Source organism: Cnephaeus nilssonii (assembly GCF_951640355.1).
Source record: "Cnephaeus nilssonii genome assembly, chromosome: 21".
Taxonomy (NCBI): domain Eukaryota; kingdom Metazoa; phylum Chordata; class Mammalia; order Chiroptera; family Vespertilionidae; genus Cnephaeus; species Cnephaeus nilssonii.
The window spans coordinates 38,614,424-38,634,573 of NC_137092.1; the positions used below are offsets into that span (position 1 = coordinate 38,614,424).

A 20,150-nucleotide genomic window follows, 5' to 3' on the forward strand; every position below is an offset into this window, starting at 1 on the left:
GCTGCTTCCATATCTTGGCTATTTTAAATAATACTGCAGTAAACATAAGGATGCATATATCTTTTCAAATTAATGTTATGGATTTCTTTGGGTAAATACCCAGAAGTGGAATTGATGGCTTATAAGGTAGTTTTATTTTTTAAATTTCTTGAGGAATCTCCATACTGTTTTCCACAGTGGCTGCACAAATGTGCAATTCCACCAACAGTGCCTGCGGGTGCCCCTTTGTCCACATTTTTGCCAGCATTTCTTGTTTGTTCATTTATTGATGATAGCCATTCTAACAGGTGTGTGGTGATATCTTACTGTGGTTTTAACTTGCATTTCTCTAGTGTTTAGTGATGTTGAGCATCTTTATATGTCTACTGGCCATCTGTCTATGCCCTGCTTGTAGAAATGTATATTCAGATCTTCTGTCAATTTTTAAATTGTATTTTTTATGTTTGTGTGTTAAATTGTGAGTTCTTTATATATTTTGAATATTAACCCCTTATTGGATGTATCATTGGTGAGTATTTTCTCCTATTCAGTAGATTGTCTTTTCATTTTGTTGATGGTTTATTTGCTGTGAAAAAGTCTTTAGTTTGATGTAATCTCGTTTGTTTAAAATTTTTTGTTTACCTTGTATGGGAGGGCCTGTGGAATAGAAAGGGGTTAACCCAGCCCTGAGGCCCTTTGTTTTACATTGTTTAATGTAAAAAAAAAAAACTACAAAGAGCGATGTCAGAGAGTATACAGCTTATAGTTTCTTTTAGGAGTTTTGTAGTTTTGAGTATTACATTTATATCTTTAATCTATTTTGAGTTCATTCTTGTATATGGTGTAAGAAGGTGGTCTGGTTTTATTTTTTTGCATGCATCTGTCCAGTTTTTCCAAAATTATTTATTGAAGAGACTATCTTTACCCCATTGTATATTCTTGCCTCATTTGTTATAGATTAATTGACTATACAGGCATGGGTTTATTTCTGGGCTCTCTATTCTTTTTCATTGATCTATGTTTCTATGTTCATGCCAGTAGCATGCTGTTTTGATTACTATATTCTTGCAGCATTGTTTGATATCAGGTAACATGATACCTTCAACTTTGTTTTTTTTCCCTCAAGGTTGGTATGCAGTATGACCTTGATTAAAATAACTAAAATTGTGTCATTCTACAGTTTCTTACTTATTTTCCTGGCATTATGCTCCAACTCATGGCCATTAATATATCAATGCTTTGTCTTTTGAGATGGCAGGTATGGCTAATAATAGAATGTATAGTAGAGTTCTTTATGGCCATGGACTTAACCTAATATGAACTAACTAGAGGCCCGGTGCATGAAATTCATGCAAGGGGGGGGTGTTCCTCAGCCCAGCTTGCACCCTCTCCAATCTGGGACCCCTTGAGGGATGTCCGACTGCCTGTTTAGGCCCGATCGGATCGGGCCTAAACGGGCAGTCGGACATCCCTCTCACAACCCAGGACTGCTGGCTCCCAACTGCTTGCTTGCCTGCCTTCTTGATTGCCCCTAACCGCTTTTGCCTGCCAGCCTGATAATCACCTAACCACTCTCCTGCCAGCCTGATTGATGCCTAACTGCTCCCCTGCCAGCCTGTTTGCCCCTAACTGCCCCCCCGAAGGCCTGGTCCCCCCCAACTGCTCTCCCCTGCAGGCCTGGTCACCCCTAACTGCCCTTCCCTGCAGGCTTGATCGCCCCCAACTGCCTCCCTTGCAGACCTGGTCCCTCCCAACTGCCCTCCCCTGCTGGCCATCTTGTGGCAGCCATCTTGTGTCCACGTGGGGGCAGTCATCTTTGACCACATGGGGGCAGCCATCTTGTGTGTTGGAGTGACCATCAATTTGCATATTACTCTTTTATTAGATAGGATAGAGGCCTGGTGCATGGGTAGGGGCTGGCTGGTTTGCCCTGAAGGGTGTCCTGGATTGGGGTGGGGGTTCCCTTGGGGCATGGGGTGGCCTGGGTGAGGGGCCTGTGGTGGTTTGCAGGCTGGCCACGCCCCCCCAACAACCCAAGCGGAGGCCCTGGTATCTGGGATTTATTTATCTTCTACAATTGAAACTTTGTAGCCTTAAGCAGAGGCCAAGGCAGGCCAGGGCTGCGGAAACTTGGCTTCCTCCATCGCCGGGGGCAACTCAAGCCTCCTGCTCTCTCCAGCTCCATGGCTGATGCCATTTTGTTGGGATTTATTTATCTTCTATAATTGAAACTTTGTAGCCTTGAGTGGAGGCCTGGGCCAGCCAGGGCAGGCAGAAAGCTTGGCTTCCTCCATTGCCGGGGAAACCCAAGCCTTCTGCTCTCTGTGGCTGTAGCCATCTTGGTTGGGTTAGTTTGCATACTCACTCCTGATTGGCTGGTGGACGTGGCTTGTGGGTGTGGTGGAGGTGTGGTCAATTTGCATATTACTCTTTTATTAGATAGGATGGTGTTATCCTGACCACATGCCAATGTAGAATGGTAAGTGTTTCTGGTGGAAGAAGGGGCAATGATGAGTGGTACGGTGAATTAGAGGTGGCAGCATAGAGAAGGGCCTCAGGGCTGGGTTAGCCCGTTTCCATTCCCCAGGCCCTGCCATCACACATCTTCACACACTGCACCTGCATCCTCGTCATGTCCACAGTCGAAGGTTTCAACCTGCTCACATTCAGCCAGTGCCTCCTCCGTCCCATTGCACAGGGCTACCTGAATAAACACAGGTTGGGTTTCCTCTGCCAGCGGGGGGTATAACATGCCCGCAGGGGTGTGCTTGGCTGCTCCACAGCCCAGCTCCCGGCACACCACGGCCACATCCTTCATGTCCCAGCCGTCATCACATACAGTGCCCCAGCGACCGGCCTGCTCCACCTCCACTCGCCCTTCACAGCGGTGAGCACCATTCACCAAGCGGGTTTTGGGTGGGGGCTCTGAAAACAGAAGGGATCAGAGAGCATTCAGAAATGTGTTTGTGGTAGTTCCCAGGGTTAGGAGAGAGGGTTTGCAGGTGGTTATGTGTGTGGTATGGGCTAAGGGGCTTGTGAAGGAGGGAGTCATCGAGTTTGGGCTCTATCCCACTGCATGATCATCTCGTAGCAACATCCAACCCCACCAAAGGCCCCCACTCAAGAGCACCGGGGAAGAGCCTTTGCTCTCTGATAATAAAGGAATGTGGGGACACACAGATTTATGGTTTGATTCTCATGGGCTCGAAAAGATCTTGGGAAAAGAAAAGGATAGAGCTAGATCTTTCCAAGAAATGGAGAACAGGGGAAGCCTTTCGGTCAATTGAGTTACTCGTTTTCCTTTTGAAAACTGCACCACACCCTGTGGATCACTCCATCAATCACAGGTCCAGTTTCATTGCAGAGGGAGGGGGGTGAACACATGACTCAGACTTGTTCATCTCTGATCTCCACCTGTTTGTTTACTGTTGGTTGGTTGGTTGGTTTTACGTTGGAATCATTTTTTAAAAAACTCTTCTCTAGGACCTCTAGCAGAACGGAGGGAGGCAAGCCTAGCGCTGTGGTCAGTGGTGAGCCCTGTCTGTCTGAGAATTAAGCGAGTGGAGAAATTCAGGGGGAGGAGGGCAGCAAAGACGGCACGCTTGCATCCAGTTGCACATTAAGCCGCGCCCATTTCTGATCCTAGCTGGCCTCACAGGAATAGCTTCCCAAGTGTTCTGTGGTCAAAATAAAATTACAAATGCATTTCCGAGAAGACAAATAAAGATGGAAACTTTATATGTGCTTAAGAAATTAAAGAGAGAGCAACATAAAATAAACTTAAAACAAAAGGAGGAAAGTTTTAGTGAAGATCAAAGAGAAATAAATGAATCAGAAAACCAAAAGCCAAATAGATTTTAATACTAATACTAACTCTGGCTGTTTAAAAAGTGCAATGTAATAGACAAATCTCTGGCAAATCTTATTAATAAATTCTAAGAGATCACACAAACAAACTATAAATGTGAAGAGAGCATAATCAAAATATGAAAGCTACTTAAAAATTAGATAGTATGATGGTCAACATGTGATAAATTTGAAAATCTAGATAAAATGCCCCAAGTTTTTAAATATATATATTTTTATTGATTTCAGGGAGGAAAGGAGAGAGAGAGAGAGGCATCAATGATGAGAGAGAATCATTGATCAGCCACTTCCTGCATACCTCCCCCCCCCACGCCCCCCGGGGAATGAGCTGGAAACCTGGGCATGTGCCCTGACCTCCTGGTTCATAGGTCGACACTCATCCACTGAGCCACACCAAGCTGAATTGCCCCAAGTTTCGAGCAAAAGTATCCAAATTATTTTTTTAAAGGGTAGGAAATTTGAAAAGAAAAAGGAAAAAAGATTTGATAATGGAGGTAAAAATCTACCAGGCTCAGAAATTTGTTAGGCCTAGTTCCAAATACTTTTAAGTAGTAGATAATTCAAATAATGTTTTAACTGCTGCAAAGTACAGAAAACATGGAAAGCTTCCGAAATAATCCCTATGAGGCTAACCTATCCTTGAAACCAAACTAGATGAGTATAGCGCAAGAAAGGAAACACATACATGAGAATACAAAATTTTGAAATAAAGTATGAGCAAATTGCATGTCCTACTACCTATGATGACATGATGCTAAGGAGGGTTTACATCAGGAATTCAATCATTATTCCCCACTGGTAAACCTATTAAATGTACTTTGCAATAATAAATTTAAGAAAAATCTTATGACCTTTATGATGTATTAAAAAGAGTAGCAAAGAGCAAAGTTTCTTGATTCCTGTAGCCCCTGCCTAAAGTTTCATTTTTGTGTGTGACCTATTAGCTGTGCGACCTCAGACAAGTCACTTAGTCTAAATCTTATTTATTAGTAAAATGAGTGTTGTTATGGAGATTAAATGAGATAATCCTAGTAACGTTTTGAATTCCAGAATCTGGTTTGTTCATGGTTTTTCTACCTTTTCCTACGTATGTATAAAGCTTAGTTGTATCTCCTTACCCACTGTGAGCTGAGTGGGACCTCCCTCCTACCTCAGGAATGTAGCCATGCCTCACTTACTTTTTTTTTTTTTTAATTTAATATATTGTATTAATTTTTTACCGAGAGGAAGGGAGAGGGATAGAGAGTTAGAAACATCGATGAGAGAGAAACATCGATCAGCTGCCTCCTGCACAACACCTACTGGGGATGTGCCTGCAATCAAGGTACATGCCCTTGACCAGAATCGAACCTGGGACCTTTCAGTCCACAGGCTGACGCTCTATCCACTGAGCCAAACCGGTCAGGGCCATGCCTCACTTTCAATGCTAATTTATCCCAGCAAAGTGCCCTACAAATAGTATCTATTTCACACACATCTGATGATGTAAAGTAAAAGGGAAACCGGGAGGGGAAGGAGCAGGCCAGTGATACTGTTGGAAAAGAAAGCCTAAGAGAACAAATGGGCGCTCTAGTTCAAGCATGTCAAACTCCTGGCCCGCGGGCCACATGTGGACCACAATGAATATTTTTGCAGCCCAGCCAACATAACGGTATGTAAGAAGCGTTTTAATAAAAATTTCATAACTTAATTTTTACAATATCCTGTTATACATAATTATTAATAACGAACTACAACATTCGCTAATGACTGATTACTATAATCGTGTCTCATTCATTTCCCTTACGCGCCTTACGCGCAGGTACACCATTTCTCTCCACTAATACTGGCAGCGAATATTTTAGCAGCTGATGGCCACGTCACTAGTCTTGGACTGACTTGTTTGGTGTGCGCAACGGGAAATATTTCGCTTTCGGAGAACAAGAAAAATAGGTTTATTTGCATGACGCTTATTAATTTGTGCAGTTATTCAGTGACTGGTAAGTTAATGTTCAAGAAATAATATTAATTTTACTAAAATGTTTTATTATTTTATGTTAACGATGACTCATTTATTTCAGCCCTTTGTATTCAGCATGTCTCTATCGAAATAAACTTACGTTTCTATGAAAATTGAAGTTTCTGGGGTTTTTTTGCGGCCCATATAAACTCAAACCTTGTGTATTTGGCCTGTGTTAGCCTTTGAGTTTGACATGCTTGCTCTAGTTGAACTCTGATTTCCTGAGGGACAGGGAAATTCAAGGACACATAAGCCATTGCTTGACCTAATTGCAAATGGTCCCCTGGAAGAGACATTGGACATGTCCTACCTGTGACGTTGAGTGCCACCTCCTCACTGCGCTGGGCCCCCAGGCCATTGTTGGCCTCACAGGAATAGTTCCCAAAATGTTCTCTGGTCAAAGAGAGGCTGAAGGATGCTCTGCCTCCGGAAGGCACTGAGATGGTCCCCAGGGAGACATTATTATGATAAAATGAGTACAGAACAGGGGGGTGTGCTCTCTTGTCTTCACAATGAAGCTCCACCGTGTCCCCAATGAAGGCGTGGGCCTCAGGAGCACTGATGGTGAGGACAGGGTGCGACGCTGGAACTGAGAGAAGGTGAAGAAGGATGCATCAAAGAGGGTCTCTCCTGCTAGTACCAACTTAGAACCCAATCAACCCCCCCTCCCTCCCCCGAGTGTTCTCACAGTATCTGCCAGCCCCGTGGATGCTTTCCCACCGTCATACCGCCCAACTGAGTGCTGCAGAGACTGTTTCCGAAGAGCTTTGACAACTTCTGGTGAGCAATTCTGAAAACTATGCCTCTGGCCATGCCGCACTACCTGCCTGGTCTCTCCCACTGTCACCCTTCTTCAGCTCCTCTGCTAATGTTGCTGCTCCCACCGCCGCCGCCACCACCATCATCGCCACGACAATCCTCCCATGCTCTCAGCCTCTTCCTGGCCCTGTTCCTGGTCATCCTAGGGACATCCTTACTGCAACACAAGGAGACTGGCTCCCGCTGGAAGCTGCTGGCTAATGATGAGAGTGGTACTTACTTTTCACGGTGACGTTCAGCACCTCACTCCGGATAGGGCTGTGGGTGTTTTCAGCTGTACAGTAGTATCCCCCCGCATGGCTCTCCCTGACGTCGGGGATCTCCAGCTCTGATCTCCGGGAACGCTGACTCTTACTCCCCAGACTCTCCCCTGTGTCCGCTCTGTGCCAGGAGAACATGGTTTCCCCTGTGCCTTCGGCCACAGAGCAGACAAAGACCAGCATCTTTCCTTCAACGGCCTGCCCGCCCTGGGGCTGGGTCTCCAGGAGCGCGCCAGACACGGGGATCCCTGTGTGAACACAAGATGACAGATGAGGACCTGGAGCGGCGGCCAGGACCAGCAGCTGAGCTTTATGGCAGGTGGAATTGTTGGAGACAATCTTTATGCAGAGGAGGGCTTTCAGTGTGGAGGGAGCATGCTGAGGGCGATCAGGCAAGAGCACCCTGCAACTCAAACTTCTAAAAATCTGGCCTCTCACTTCCTGCACACTTATTGGCCCTCTCTCATGACTACCGCCCAAAGTGCTCTTTCCCTCTGCTCTCCTGATGCACTTGGGACAGAAGGACGGTGGGAAAGCACGGCTGTGCAGTCCTCACCCAGCTCTGCCACGTCATCTTGGTAGGTCAGTTCACCTCTCTGAGCCGCAGTTTTCTTAACGATGAAGTGTGGATAATCATACCAACTTCATAGACTTTTCATAACAACAGGTATCCTATCTAATAAAAGAGTAATATGCAAATTGACCGTCACTCCAACTCACAAGATGGCTGCCCCCATGTGGTCAAAGATGGCCACCCCCATGTGGACACAAGATGGCCCCTACAAGACGGCCGGCAGGGGAGGGCAGTTAGGGGTGACCAGGCCTGCAGGGGAGGGCAGTTGGAGAAGACCAGGCCTGCAGGGGAGGGCAGTTGGAGGGGACCAGGCCTGCAGGGAGGGCAGTTGGAGGGGGACCAGGCCTGCAGGGGAGGGCAATTGGGGGCGATCAGGCCTGCAGGGGAGGGCAGTTGGGAGCGATCAGGTCGGCAGGGGAGGGCAGTTAGGGACGACCAGGCTGGCAAGGGAGGGCAGTTAGGGGTGACCAGGCCAGCAGGGGAGGACAGTTAGGAGCAACCAGGTCAGCAGGGGGCGGGGGGCAGTTAGGGGCAATCGGGCCAGCAGGGGAACAGTTAGGCGTCGATCAGGCTGTCAGGGGAGTGGTTAGGGGGTGATCAGGCTGGCAGGCAGAAGCGGTTAGGGGCAATCAGGCAGGCAGGCAGGGGAGCGGTTGGGAGCCAACAGTCCTGGATTGTGAGAGTGATGTCCAACTGCTTGTTTAGGCCTGATCCCATGGGCCTAAACGGGCAGTCAGACATCCCTCAAGGGGTCCCAGATTGGAGAGGGTGCAGGCTGGGTTGAGGGACACACCCCCATGCACAAATTTCATGCACCGGGCCTCTAGTACCTGTATAAAGCAACTACTACACTGCAGATATTCTACAATTGGTCACTATTATGATACCACTCTCCACTGGAATAGTTGAGGTAGGAAGTGTAGCAAGGTGGATAAAAGGGTATATACTGCCCTAGCTGGTTTTGCTCAGTGGATAGAGCATTGGCCTGTGGACCAAAGGGTCCTGGGTTTGATTCTGGTCAAGGGCACATGCCTGGGTTGCTGACTTGATCCCCAGTAGGGGGCCTGCAGGAGACAGCCAATCAATGATTCTCTCTCGTCATTGATATTCCTATCTCTCTCCTTCTCCCTCTCTGAAATCAAATTTATATATACACATACATACATACTAGAGGCCCGGTGCATGAAAATTCATGCACTGGAGGGGGGGAAGCGATGCCCCATCACACCTCTGCTGCTGCCACTGCCAGCAGCACAAGCTTCGGCCGGTCCTGGTTACCTGAGCCTCGGGCAGCCCTGGGAGACTGGGCAGCCACCATAAGGCTTGCCTGTGCCTCAGGCTGGCCCTGTGTGGCTGGGGGCCTGAGGGGACTGGGCACTGCCTTCTTGTGGCTGTGGGTGCTGCCATCTTTGAGGGCATGGCAGTCAATTAGCATATTCCCTCCTTATTGGCTGTGGGTGCCACTATCTTTGAGGGTAGGGCAATCAATTAGCATATTCCCTCCTTATTGGCTGTGGGCACCGCCATCTTTGCAACGGTGTGAGGGTTAATTAGCATATTCCCTCTTTATTAGATAGGATATATATATATATATATATATATATATATATATATATATATATATTTTTTTTTTTTTTTAATTTTTTTTTTTTTTTAAAGGATATATGCTGCCACCAGAGTGCTCAGGTTCAGTTCCAACTGTGCTACTTACATGCTGTGGAGGGCAGTTGGGGGCAGGTCACTCAACAGCTCTGTGCTTTGTTTCCTCGTGTGTAAAATGGGAATGATAATGGTACCTACTTTATAGATACTATTCACACCAGTATTTCACAGGGTTCTGGGAGCACTAAATATAAAACTGCTCTGAGCAGTTCTTTGTACTCGATGCATTTCTATTAGTCTTCTCCTCTCCAGAGACTTCTGAGTCTCAGAGGGTCCCTCCAGCACTGAGGACAGCAGCTCCCCCTCCAGCGCAGCCCCTGACACTCACTGTGCACCTGGATGTTGGACTGACGACTCCGCTTGGAGACACTGCGAGATGCCGTCATTGCCTCGCACCAGTAATTTCCGGAGTCTTCTTTCCGTAATGCTAAGGTCCAAAACTCGGATGAGCTCTGGGATTTTATGGTGTGGCCATCCCTGAAGAGGGAGTACTGAAGCTGGGTCCATGACCTATCTGAGGGGAGTCGGGTATCACACGACAGGCTCACCGAGTTCTCCTCAATGGGGTGCAAGGAGCTGACTGTCAGGGAAGGTGCTGGAAACAGCTCTGCAGGGAAGAATTAAACAGAGACCCCGTCAGGGAGCTGTGGAGCTCCTGGTGAGAAGTCCCTTGCCTTCTCAGCCCCAGTGAGCAGGACACAGCCCCAGACTCCCACACACACAGACACCCCAATTTCTGCCTCTCTGGGCGGTCTCTCCTCTGCCCTGCAGCCTGGGCCTCCCACACAGGCCCTACTTTTCCCCAGACTTTTCCACTTGAATAGTGAGACCCTCACCTTGGACAGTGAGCTGTCGAGAGCTTGATTCTTCCGTCACGTCTATGAAGAGGAACTTTTGCCTATCTGTCTTACAGTAATAGGAGCCGCTGTCACTGGGTCTTGCATTGGAAATGGTGTAGCTCGAGGCGCTAGAGTAGGTGGCTATCCGAGATCCATCCTTGTAGTACATCAGTCTCCGTATTTTATCATTGTCTTCTCCAGAGCACCTCACAACCACGCTGTCTCCTTCGTAGGCATAGCGTTGCAGATCAATGCTGAGCCAGTCTGCAAAAGACGCAAAACTGCTTGTAGCCACGCGGCACGCCCTGCGCCGGCACTCTAACATCTGTTCCTACAGCGGCCACAGGCTCCTTGGAATCTCCTGGCCTTTCTGGCTTCCCTGCTCAGCAAAGGTGAGCGCTATTTCTTTCTCCTTTTTTTAAAAATATATATTTGTATTGATTTCAGGGAGGAAGGGAGAGGGAGAGAGAGATAGAAACCTCAATGATAAGAGAGAATCATTGATTGACTGCCTCCTGCACCCCCCCCCCCCCCACCCCCGGCTTACTGGAGATCTAACCTGTAACCCAGGCATGTGTCCTTGACTGGCATCGAACGCGGGACCCTTCAGTCCACAGGGCTGACGCTCTATCCACTGAGCCAATCTGGCTAAGGTGAGCTCTATTTCACAGACATCTTTTGTCTTCTACACATCCTGCTGGCTTTATGTCTGTTTTTGATTTATTCAAGTGCCAACAATATCCTGGACTAAATATGCATGTAAACCAATTCCACTTACATCTCCTTATACCCTTTCCAGATGACCTCCTGTCCCCGGGACAGTCGCAATTAACTTTCTCTGCATCTCTCATCTCAGAGAGACTCAGCCCAGCAGTACAATTCAAAGACCTTCCCTTTGTCACTCTCCCTAGATGACACCATCGGGGCCACTGAGACCTCAGCCCAGGGTTCTACAATGACAATTATTTAGAATTTTCTACGGGAATGCGTTTGGCAGAGGCTTCTGGGAATCTGCTTGTTGAGTCATTGCCTCCCCTTGGGAGAGCGTGGTCAGCAGAGAGCTAAGGAGCAGCACGTGGTAGTGGATGTGCCCTCGCAGGAAAAAGCAGCAGCTTTAGACGCTGGGAGAGGGGCTGGTGGACTGTTCTTTACAAGCTTGTGCAGCCCAGCTGGTTTGGCTCAGTGGATAGAGCGTCGGCCTGCGTACTGAAGGGTCCCAGGTTCGATTCCGGTCAAGGGCATGTACCTTGGTTGCGGGTACATCCCCAGTAGGGAGTGTGCAGGAGGCAGCTGATCGGTGTTTCTCTCTCATTGATGTTTCTAGCTCTCTATCCCTCTCCCTTCCTCTCTGTAAAAAATCTAAAATGTATTTTTTTAAAAAAAGCTTGTGCAGAGGGAGGAAGAGCCAGCCGTCACAGTGCTTGCTGACCCCTCCCTGAACCCTCGGGCAGTTGGGGGAAATTTTTTAGATGGTAACTGAGCTAGAAATTCAGGTTCCAGTATCAATTTGGAATTGTAATACACTGGGCTAAATTTCAGGGAAAGTGTGTGCTGTAATAAAATGCCTAACCCCAGGCCTGAACCATAGACCATGCCCCTTTAGCATAAAGAGAGGAAGTGTCATAGCCAGTCTGGCTTGGTGGATAGAGCGTCGGCCTGCGGACCGAAGGGTCCCGGGTTCGATTCTGGTCAAGGGCTCCTCCCCGGCCCGGGCCCTAGTCAGGGCTCAGACAGAAGGCAAATAATCAATGTGTTTCTCTCACATTGATGTTTCTCTCTGCCTTTCCCTCTCTGTTCCTCTCTCTCTGAATCAACGGAAAATACCCTCGGGTGGAGATTTAAAAAAAGAAAAGAAGGAAGGAAGTGTCGGGCCTGGAGGAACACATGGAGGAAGAGAGCACCAGGGTGGGAGAATATTGGCTCAGGCCGCCTGCCCCGTGTGTTCCTCCAGCCGCGACTGAATGCAGAGGAAAGAAAAACCCACTCTCGGGGGCTTGTCTCAGAACAGACACCATCTCCTCATGGAGTTCAGATCCAGTCTCCAAAGTGGAATCCGTAAGGAGGTGGGGAGAAAACATTTAGAACTTCCATATTCTAGCAAACATTTCTCATCTTTCCATTTTTGTGTGTGTATTTTAACATATTTTTAAAAATATAGTTCAATATAGGAATCAGCACAATAAGTTGGAGGCACAGACTAAAATTTTGTTCCTGACAGAGCAAAGTGGTCAAACAAGTTCAGAGACAACAGCTCTGTGCCTTTTAGCCACTTTGAAAGTCACACTTTTAGATGGGGCTGTTCCAGTGACTGGCGGGGGCACTCATTCTGATTAAAGAGAGAGAAATCTTAAGCCCTCATGAAGGCCCAACATTTCCTTTCTCTAGGTTGATACTGGGCGAGGTTTTCTGTGAAGAGGATAGAGATAAAACCAACTTGATTAAACAAATATTTGAGAATATTTAAGATGTATGTGACCAATTTGGTAATAATGACAGGGCTAGAGAGAGATGACAAATGATGACTCCTGATTATCCTGAGCCTGGAACAAGAATTTGACTGTAAGACATCTAGGTAAATGGCCTTTAATGCGGACATTTTGCCTGTTCCTTAGAAGAAGGGGCAAATGTACATTCATACACATTTTACCGTAATTTCAGGAAGTTTACTGGCGTGTATGAGGCTGACCCTGAGACCCTATAATGTATTAATAACATTCTTGCTTAAAATTACCTCAGATATAGTGCAATTTATATAGACATAAAAATGTATCAGATATATAAATATTACATCTCCTCCCTGTAATAGAATACTTTCTCAAATAAATAATTAAAGAAGAAAATGTCACTTTCCAGTCAAATATACAGTAAAACCAAGTTTTCCTCTTTATTTTATTACATTATAACTTTAATAATAATGAGCCCTAGCCGGTTTGGCTCAGGGGATAGAGTGTCGGCCTGCGGACTGAAGGGTCCAGGGTTTGATTCAGGTCAAGGGCACATGCCCAGGTTGCAGGCTCGATCCCCAGTAGGGGGCATGCAGGAGGCAGCCAATCCATGATTCTCTCTCATCATTGATGTTTCAATCTCTCTCTCCCTCTCCCTTCCTCTCTGAAATCAATAAATATATATTTTAATAAATAATAATAATAATAATAATAATAATAATAATCATGGAAAACGAGTTGTGCCTGGGTAGTTTGCAATCTGAGCAGAATGTGTAAGGCAGAGCATCTCCTGGTCCTCTGGCTCCCTCCCATCACAGGGAGTATGTCTCCCTCCCCGCCTCCATTGCTTCTGGCGGGGCTTGTGAGTGTCTGTGGCCATAACCAGGAGAGTGCCTGCTCAACAGCATGTCCTATGGTTTGCTTTCCCTTCACCGTGGACGTGTTTCCTGTCCGGGGGCTTTCGCCCAAACAGAAAATAACTTCCTTCCTTTCAAGCAGGCAGGTAGCCACGCCGAGAAGAAGGTGACGTTGGAGCATTTGTACCACGGCGAGGACTGGGGTGAGGCCCTGGCCCCCACTCTTTTCACCCCAGTTCTGGGCCTGATCCCTGCAGCCCCGAGATCAGAGGCTGGAACAGGCAGTACCTCCGTTGCCTGGAAGGGCGCGCATGGTTCCCAGAGATCTCAAAGAGCAAAGAAAAGAACAACTCACCTGGCCGGACGCCGGCAGGGCCTGTGCGGGAAGAGTCAGGGAGGTTAGCGCGGCACCAGGATAGGTATACTCTTAGAAAAATTGTAACTCTCTAACTGCTTTCCCAACAATTCTCTACGACCTGCTTTTCCTCTATATCTTCTTCCCCCGTCCCCACTTTTTATTCCCTTCTACCCTTCCTCCCTCGTTCCCTTTATTGCTTTCCCCCTTCATTTATCCCCTTTTCCTTCCCCTCTCACAAACAACACTCCCACAGAACCCAGTGCGCAGGCTCTAACAGTTTATAAACATCCTTCATCCCCCTTACCAGATGTTGGCTGCTCTGCAGGCAAATTCTCAGACGTTTCCCTGTGTATTTATTCCTCTCCCACCTTATCTTTCTAGAGGTTTTAAGACAGATTATTTTGTTTGAGACACATTGCCTGCCTGGTGGCAACACAGAAGCCAGGCAAGGCCAGGAAGGAAATGCAGGTGTCTCCTCATACATCATGGACCCCGCTCCGCCTCCGCTCCCTATTCTAGGTCTGGTGTCATGGTTGCATCCATATACTAGACTCATCTTTATCAGCAAAAGCCACAGTCAGCAGGACTGGAAAGCCTCGCTAAAATGTAAGTCTAAGAAAGTCAGAGTTCGGAGAAAACTGCGGTGTCTTGGAGTGGAAGTGGAGTATATTTCAGTGGTCTGGAAATAGAGTTTACCCAAACAGAACATTTCTCTGCCATCCTTTAAAGAAATTTCCCAGAGATCAGAGCATTACTGAATGTGGAACAAAGGAAGGAGGAATCGGTATTTGGAAAAGAGGTTCCTAGTCTGCTGGTTTGCCTGGGGACCTTGCTGTGCTCGGTAGCCATTGCACAATACTTGTTGGTCCTGAAGTAGAAGCTGAAGCCCCTTCGTACTCATCCCAGCAGAGAGACCTGTGCCCCTAAAAGAGGCTCTGAGCCCTGGCCGGGTTGGTTCAATGGCTAGAGTGTCGGCCTGTGGATCAAAGGGTCCTGGGTTCGATTCTGGTGAAGGGCACATACCTCAGTTGTAGGCTCCTCCCAGGCCCTGGACAAGGTGCATCAGGAGGCAACCAATTGATGTGTTTCTCTCACATCAATATTTCTGTCTGTCTTTCTCTCCCTCATCCACTCTCTCTAAAAACCAATGGAAAAATATCCTCGGGTGAGGATAAAAAAATAAAACAAAAGTAAACTTTAAAAAGTAAATAAATAGCCCTATCCGGTTTGGCTCAGTGGATAGAGCGTCGGCCTGCGGACTGAAGGGTCCCAGGTTCGATTCCGGTCAAGGGCATGTACCTTGGTTGCGGGCACAGCCCCAGTAGGAGGTGTGCAGGAGGCAGCTGATGGATGTTTCTAACTCTTTATCCCTCTCCCTTCCTCTCTGTAAAAAATCAATTTTAAAAAAAAATTAAGTAAATAAATAAATAAGTCAAAGAGGTTCTGAGATGCCCACACACAGGTGGTTCTGCTCCGGTCCCACCCACGTCCTGCTCTAGCTTTCTACCCACCGAGGGCCAGAAGCAGCAGCCACAGCAGCATGAGGTTGGAGGTGAGCAGTTCTCCCGGGGGGTCAGGGTCAGGTGCAGCTCAGGTCCCGGAGCAGAGTCTGTCCCCACAGAATGTGAAGCTGGGTCTGGTCACTGTGACTCCTCAGCAACTTTATAGAAACAGAAAACAGGAAGTAGAAAAGCTCTGTGTGCCACTCAGCATTCTCCCCGCTCACAGTCTCCTGGGCGCTGAGAAAGTCACTGTTCTTTACGGAGCTGCTCAGGTATGTGTGTGTTGATCAGCAGTGCTCCGGGAAAGGTCAGGGGTCTTCCTCCGGGAGCTGAGGTCCCTTTGGAGAAACTGTCCTACTTGCTTTGACTTTGTAGGAAACGCTGATTGAGCTCTGGAACGGATAAATTTAAATCAGTTGCTGTTCTCTTTCTCAGGGAAATCCCCTTCACCACGCGGGATGCATGCTGCGCTATGCAATTCCTGCTATTGTGACACCATGGCAACACGCGTGGATGCTGCTCTGTGGAAATCCACCCAGACCATAGGAAGAGACGAACAACCTGGTTAGACATGATGGTGGGAGTAGGAAAATATTAGAAGGCATTATGGTCCAAGGACTCAGGAGGATGAAAATTCTTCCCAACCCAAGTCATTCCTGCCCATGAGATGTTCTAGCCCAGTGGTCGGCAAACCCATTAGTCAACAGAGCCAAATATCAACAGTACAACGACTGAAATTTCTTTTGAGAGCCAAATTTTTCAAACGTAAACTTCTTCTAACATCACTTCTTCAAAATAGACTCGCCCAGGCCATGGTATTTTGTGGAAGAGCCACACTCAAGGGGCCCTAAGAGCCGCATGTGGCTCGAGAGCCGCAGTTTGCCGACCACAGTTCTAGACAGATACGTGCAGAATGGAAGAAGTAATAAAAAAATAATCTTTGGTGTTAACTTTGGGACATTAGCTCCAAACTACTGTACCGTGGTCTGGAGGGCCTGAACACACACATGACAGACGTCTTATACTACTTCAAAGTTTAAGAATAAATTTACTAGTAAGAAGAGAGCCCTTATACCAGGTGGAAATAGAATTCTTCCTAGTGGTTAAAATAAGGGACTTTAATAAAAAGAATTCCTTACAAAGGAGAACAAGGTTAAAGTAAACCGGGATGATGAACCACCCACCAGCCACAGTGGGAAGCTGTCAGAGACCCCAGCACTGGAGAAGCAAGGGGAGAACGGATTAAAAAGCCCAGTGGGGGAGGGGGGCCAAGATCATGGCAGAGTAGGTGGCAGTTACACTTCCCTCCTCCCAGGACCAAACTGGAGGAACAACTAAAATATAGAACAAGCAACATAAAGAGTCCACTGAAGACCAGCTGATCAGAAGTCAGATAGCCAAGGATTTAGAGAAGAAGCCACGTCAGGGCTGATAGGAAGGTCTGAGACGTGAAAAGGGCTGGACCCACTCCCACGGCGGTGGCTGAGGTTCCGGAGGGAGAGTTCTGCTGCAAAGGTCCCACCTGCGGAGGGTGGGATCTCACCCCACACTGGGCTTCCCAGCCCAGAGCACTACATCCCGTAGGAGGCGCCCACGTACCATCTGGCTGTGAAAATCAGTGGGGATTCTGTCCGCCAGGGAGGGATCAGACCCTACTAGACACACGGGTGCCCTCTTAAAGGGCCAACAGACAAAATCTCATACACAGCCACTCCCCCGGGGTTTGTGGCTCTGGGGAGAGAACTGAAGAGACAACCACCAGGATCCCCATACTGACTCCCTCGCCCATACCACCGGCCATGTTTTGGGGGGGATCAATATGGCATCAGCCTGGGGTAATGCAATCGCCCCACACTCGGGACACCCTGTCACCCCACCCTGCAAAGATCACACCCAGATGAGGAGTTAGCTGCCTGGCTTGGGGTGTAGAGGTTCAGGCAGACTCGGGGGTGTCAATGACTGAGTTGGGTGGCTTTGGAGTGGAAGTCCTTCCCTCAACTTTCTCACGAACAAGACTGGCACCTCCCAGTCACCAGAGACCTGCCAGCCACACCTTCTGAGCTCCTGGAGTCCCCACCTCGACTACTAGTGGCCCCACCCATCCAAGCCCAAGTTCCCCAGGAGGTCCTCCCAGAATCTGGATAAACTGAGTGGCTGTGGGGCAGGGGGTGTCGGGGGGGGGGGGCGGGGGAGAGGCGTTCCAACCAACTCCCCCCAGCCTAACGGTCACATTTCCCTGGTGGGAGGTCACTAGCTCACCCACCAACGCCTGGCAGCCGCCCTGCTGAGCCCTGGCTCCTGGCAGAACCTAGAACAGACAGGTGTGTGGCTCTAGGATGGGGCCATTTTTTTCTCACACGTCTGACTGGTGCAAAGTTTTCTCTTCACTCGGCAAATCTTGGTTTGTTTGGGCCTGGTGAGCTCTGGTGGCCAAACCCTGATGACTCCCTGAGGCCCTGCCCTTCTCCCCCCCACCCCCCCTCACCGCACCCCAAAGCTATGCAGGCACCCACAGGTGGCAGATAGACTTGCTGAGTGGCCTGAGACCAGCACTGGCAATGACAGCAAACCTGCATCCATCTGGGGAACACTGCTCGCTCCTACCTAGCAACTAAAGAGAATCCACCTCATGCAACTAGAGTGCCCCAGAGGAGTCAGCTGACAGGCAGAGGCAGGCAGCTGACAGGCAGGCAGGGCAGGCAGAATCAGATCTCCAGGTGCCTTGAGCCTTATGCTGACTGCCCCTGGGCTTGGTGCTGGTGGAAGCTGGCCTTGGTATGCAGCTTCGTCCTTCCCATGCACACCCAGGCTCAGGAAAGGCAGCCACAAATAGTGGATCGTTTTGTGGCTCCAAACAGCTTGCTCAGGGCCAGTCACAGGCAGCATCTGACGTTGACCCACACCAGAGTCTGTTTCAAGAGGCCCCAGAACCAAAACACCCAGGGGCCAACCACAGACAACCTAAGCGCGGCATCCGATGAGCTTCACAAGCCGCAGGTCCAAGGGGACATCTCGGCAGGCACCAGCCCCCGCCGAGGCGAATGACGCTTTTTGTGTCAGTGCCTGCTCAGCCGCTTGTACACTGTGGTCTGCGTAGATCCTCAGAGTCAGCCAGCCTGAGGGCTGAACACGCAGAAATGGGCCAATAGAAATGAAGACTCGATTACAACAGGAGGGCTCACCCAACACACACTGGGGCATTCCCGGAGAGCCCAGCTCAGGTGATCAAGGACTCTGCATCCCAGGACATAAGACCATCCTACCAAGATGGGGAAACATAGCAGATCTACCTAATACATAGAAACAACAACAAAGAGGAAGCCAAACAAAAAGGCTGTGGCGTTGCCTGACTGGTGTGGCTCAGTGGTTGAGCATCAACCTATGAACCAGGAGGTCACAGTTCAATTCTGGTCAGGGCATATGCCTGGGTTGCGGGCTCGTGCACATCCTCAGTGGGGGACGTGCAGGAGGCAGCCAATCAATGATTCTTTCTCATCATTGACGTTTCTATCTCTCTCTCCCTCTCCCTTCCTCTCTCTGAAATCAATAAAAATATGTTTAAAACAAACAAACAAACAAAAAAAACTGTGGCTTTATCTCCTATCGGCTCCGGTCTCCCCAACATCCAGAAGCCTCAACACCTTTAATGGCTGGATGTTATGTTCTCGGCTTTGGTGTCTGGACTGGGGAGCCCAGCCTGGGGTCTGGGCCTAGATCCTCTCAGGGAAACACGCCCCCTCCTCGCCCCTGGGAAGCTGGGCCAGCCCCTCTTGCAACCTCACCTTCCTCCCAGTTTCCAAGTGGTTTCTGCCCTTCCTTGCTATAAGTCTCCTCCTCAGCTGGGCCTCAGTTGGTAATTCCAGGTGCATGTTCCCCGATTTATTTCCAGTCTGGCCATGGGAGGAGGTGCAAGAAAGGTCTGTCTACTCTGCCATCTTCCTTTTAAATTTTTTATTGGTTTTTAGAGAGAGGAACTGAGAGGGAGAGAGAGATATATATTGATGTGAAAGTAAAACATCCATCAGCTGCCTCCTGCACACCCCCTACCAAGGGTTGAGCCCAAAACCTGGGCATGTGCCCCGACCAGGAAGGGTACCGAACTGGCAACTGTTGAACCGGCAACATTTTGATGCACAGAATGATGCCCAACCAACTGAGCCACAGTGGCCAGGACAAGATCAGAATATTTTAACTGATATCTTCAGAGCCTTTTATTCCAAAGCAGCAGAATATACATTTTTTCAAGTGCACATGAATAAGTATCAATAAATTGTAAACATTTGAAATTACATCAAGCATCTTCTCTGACCATAATAGTATGAAACGAAAATTAATCACAAGAAAAAAACTGGAAAGCACAGAAAGTCTTGGAGGTTTGTTAGCATCCTACTAAATAGCATTCTACTAAAAATGAATGGATTCACAATGAGATCAAGGGAAAAGATAAAAAGAGAATTGGTATTCTCCACTAAATTCTTAAAAAATAAAATAAAATAAAATAAATAAAAAATGAACGGATTCACAATGAGATCAAGGGAAAAGATAAAAAGAAACATGAAACAAATGAAAATGCGAACACAACAACCCAGAATCTATGGAATACATCAGAAGTTTTCTTCTTAGTTCTAAGAAGGAAACTCATAATAATATAGGTATACCTCAAAAAAAGAAAACATCTCAACTAAACGATCTAACTTTAATCATAAAGGAACTAAAAATAAATAAACAAGACCCAAAGGGAGTAGAAGAAAGGAAATAATAGCAATAAGAGCAGAAATAAATGAAACAGAGTCTAAAAATATATAAAAGATGAATGAAACCAAGACCTGGTTCTTTGAAAAGATAAATAAGTTTGACAAACTAAGAAAATGTTACGAACAGCTATATTCCAACAAGTTGGACAATCTGGACAAAATGGATAAATTCTTAAAAACATACAATTGTCCAAAACTGAATCAGGAGGAATCAGAAAATCTAAATAAACCACCAC

At 47.7% G+C, this 20,150-nt stretch overlaps 1 protein-coding gene across 2 annotated transcripts; it reads right to left on the reverse strand.

Moving 5' to 3' along the window:
- Positions 1 to 1,841: 1,841 nt before the first annotated feature.
- On the reverse strand, positions 1,842 to 15,376 carry LOC307092832 (Fc receptor-like protein 2). 2 transcript variants are annotated; one of them, XM_079760325.1, is made up of 7 exons: positions 15,170 to 15,372; positions 13,656 to 13,676; positions 9,997 to 10,263; positions 9,489 to 9,767; positions 6,885 to 7,172; positions 6,156 to 6,434; positions 1,842 to 2,904 (listed from the first exon to the last, which is right to left on the reverse strand). In XM_079760325.1, exons 1-7 carry the CDS (start codon positions 15,198 to 15,200, stop codon positions 2,576 to 2,578), a joined length of 1,494 nt encoding a protein of 497 aa, XP_079616451.1. In that variant the 5' UTR covers positions 15,201 to 15,372; the 3' UTR covers positions 1,842 to 2,575. The 2 variants fall into 2 exon arrangements, with proteins under 2 accessions (XP_079616451.1, XP_079616452.1); XM_079760326.1 differs by lacking the exon at positions 13,656 to 13,676 and having other exon boundaries at positions 15,170 to 15,376.
- Between the last annotated feature and the right edge of the window lie 4,774 nt (positions 15,377 to 20,150).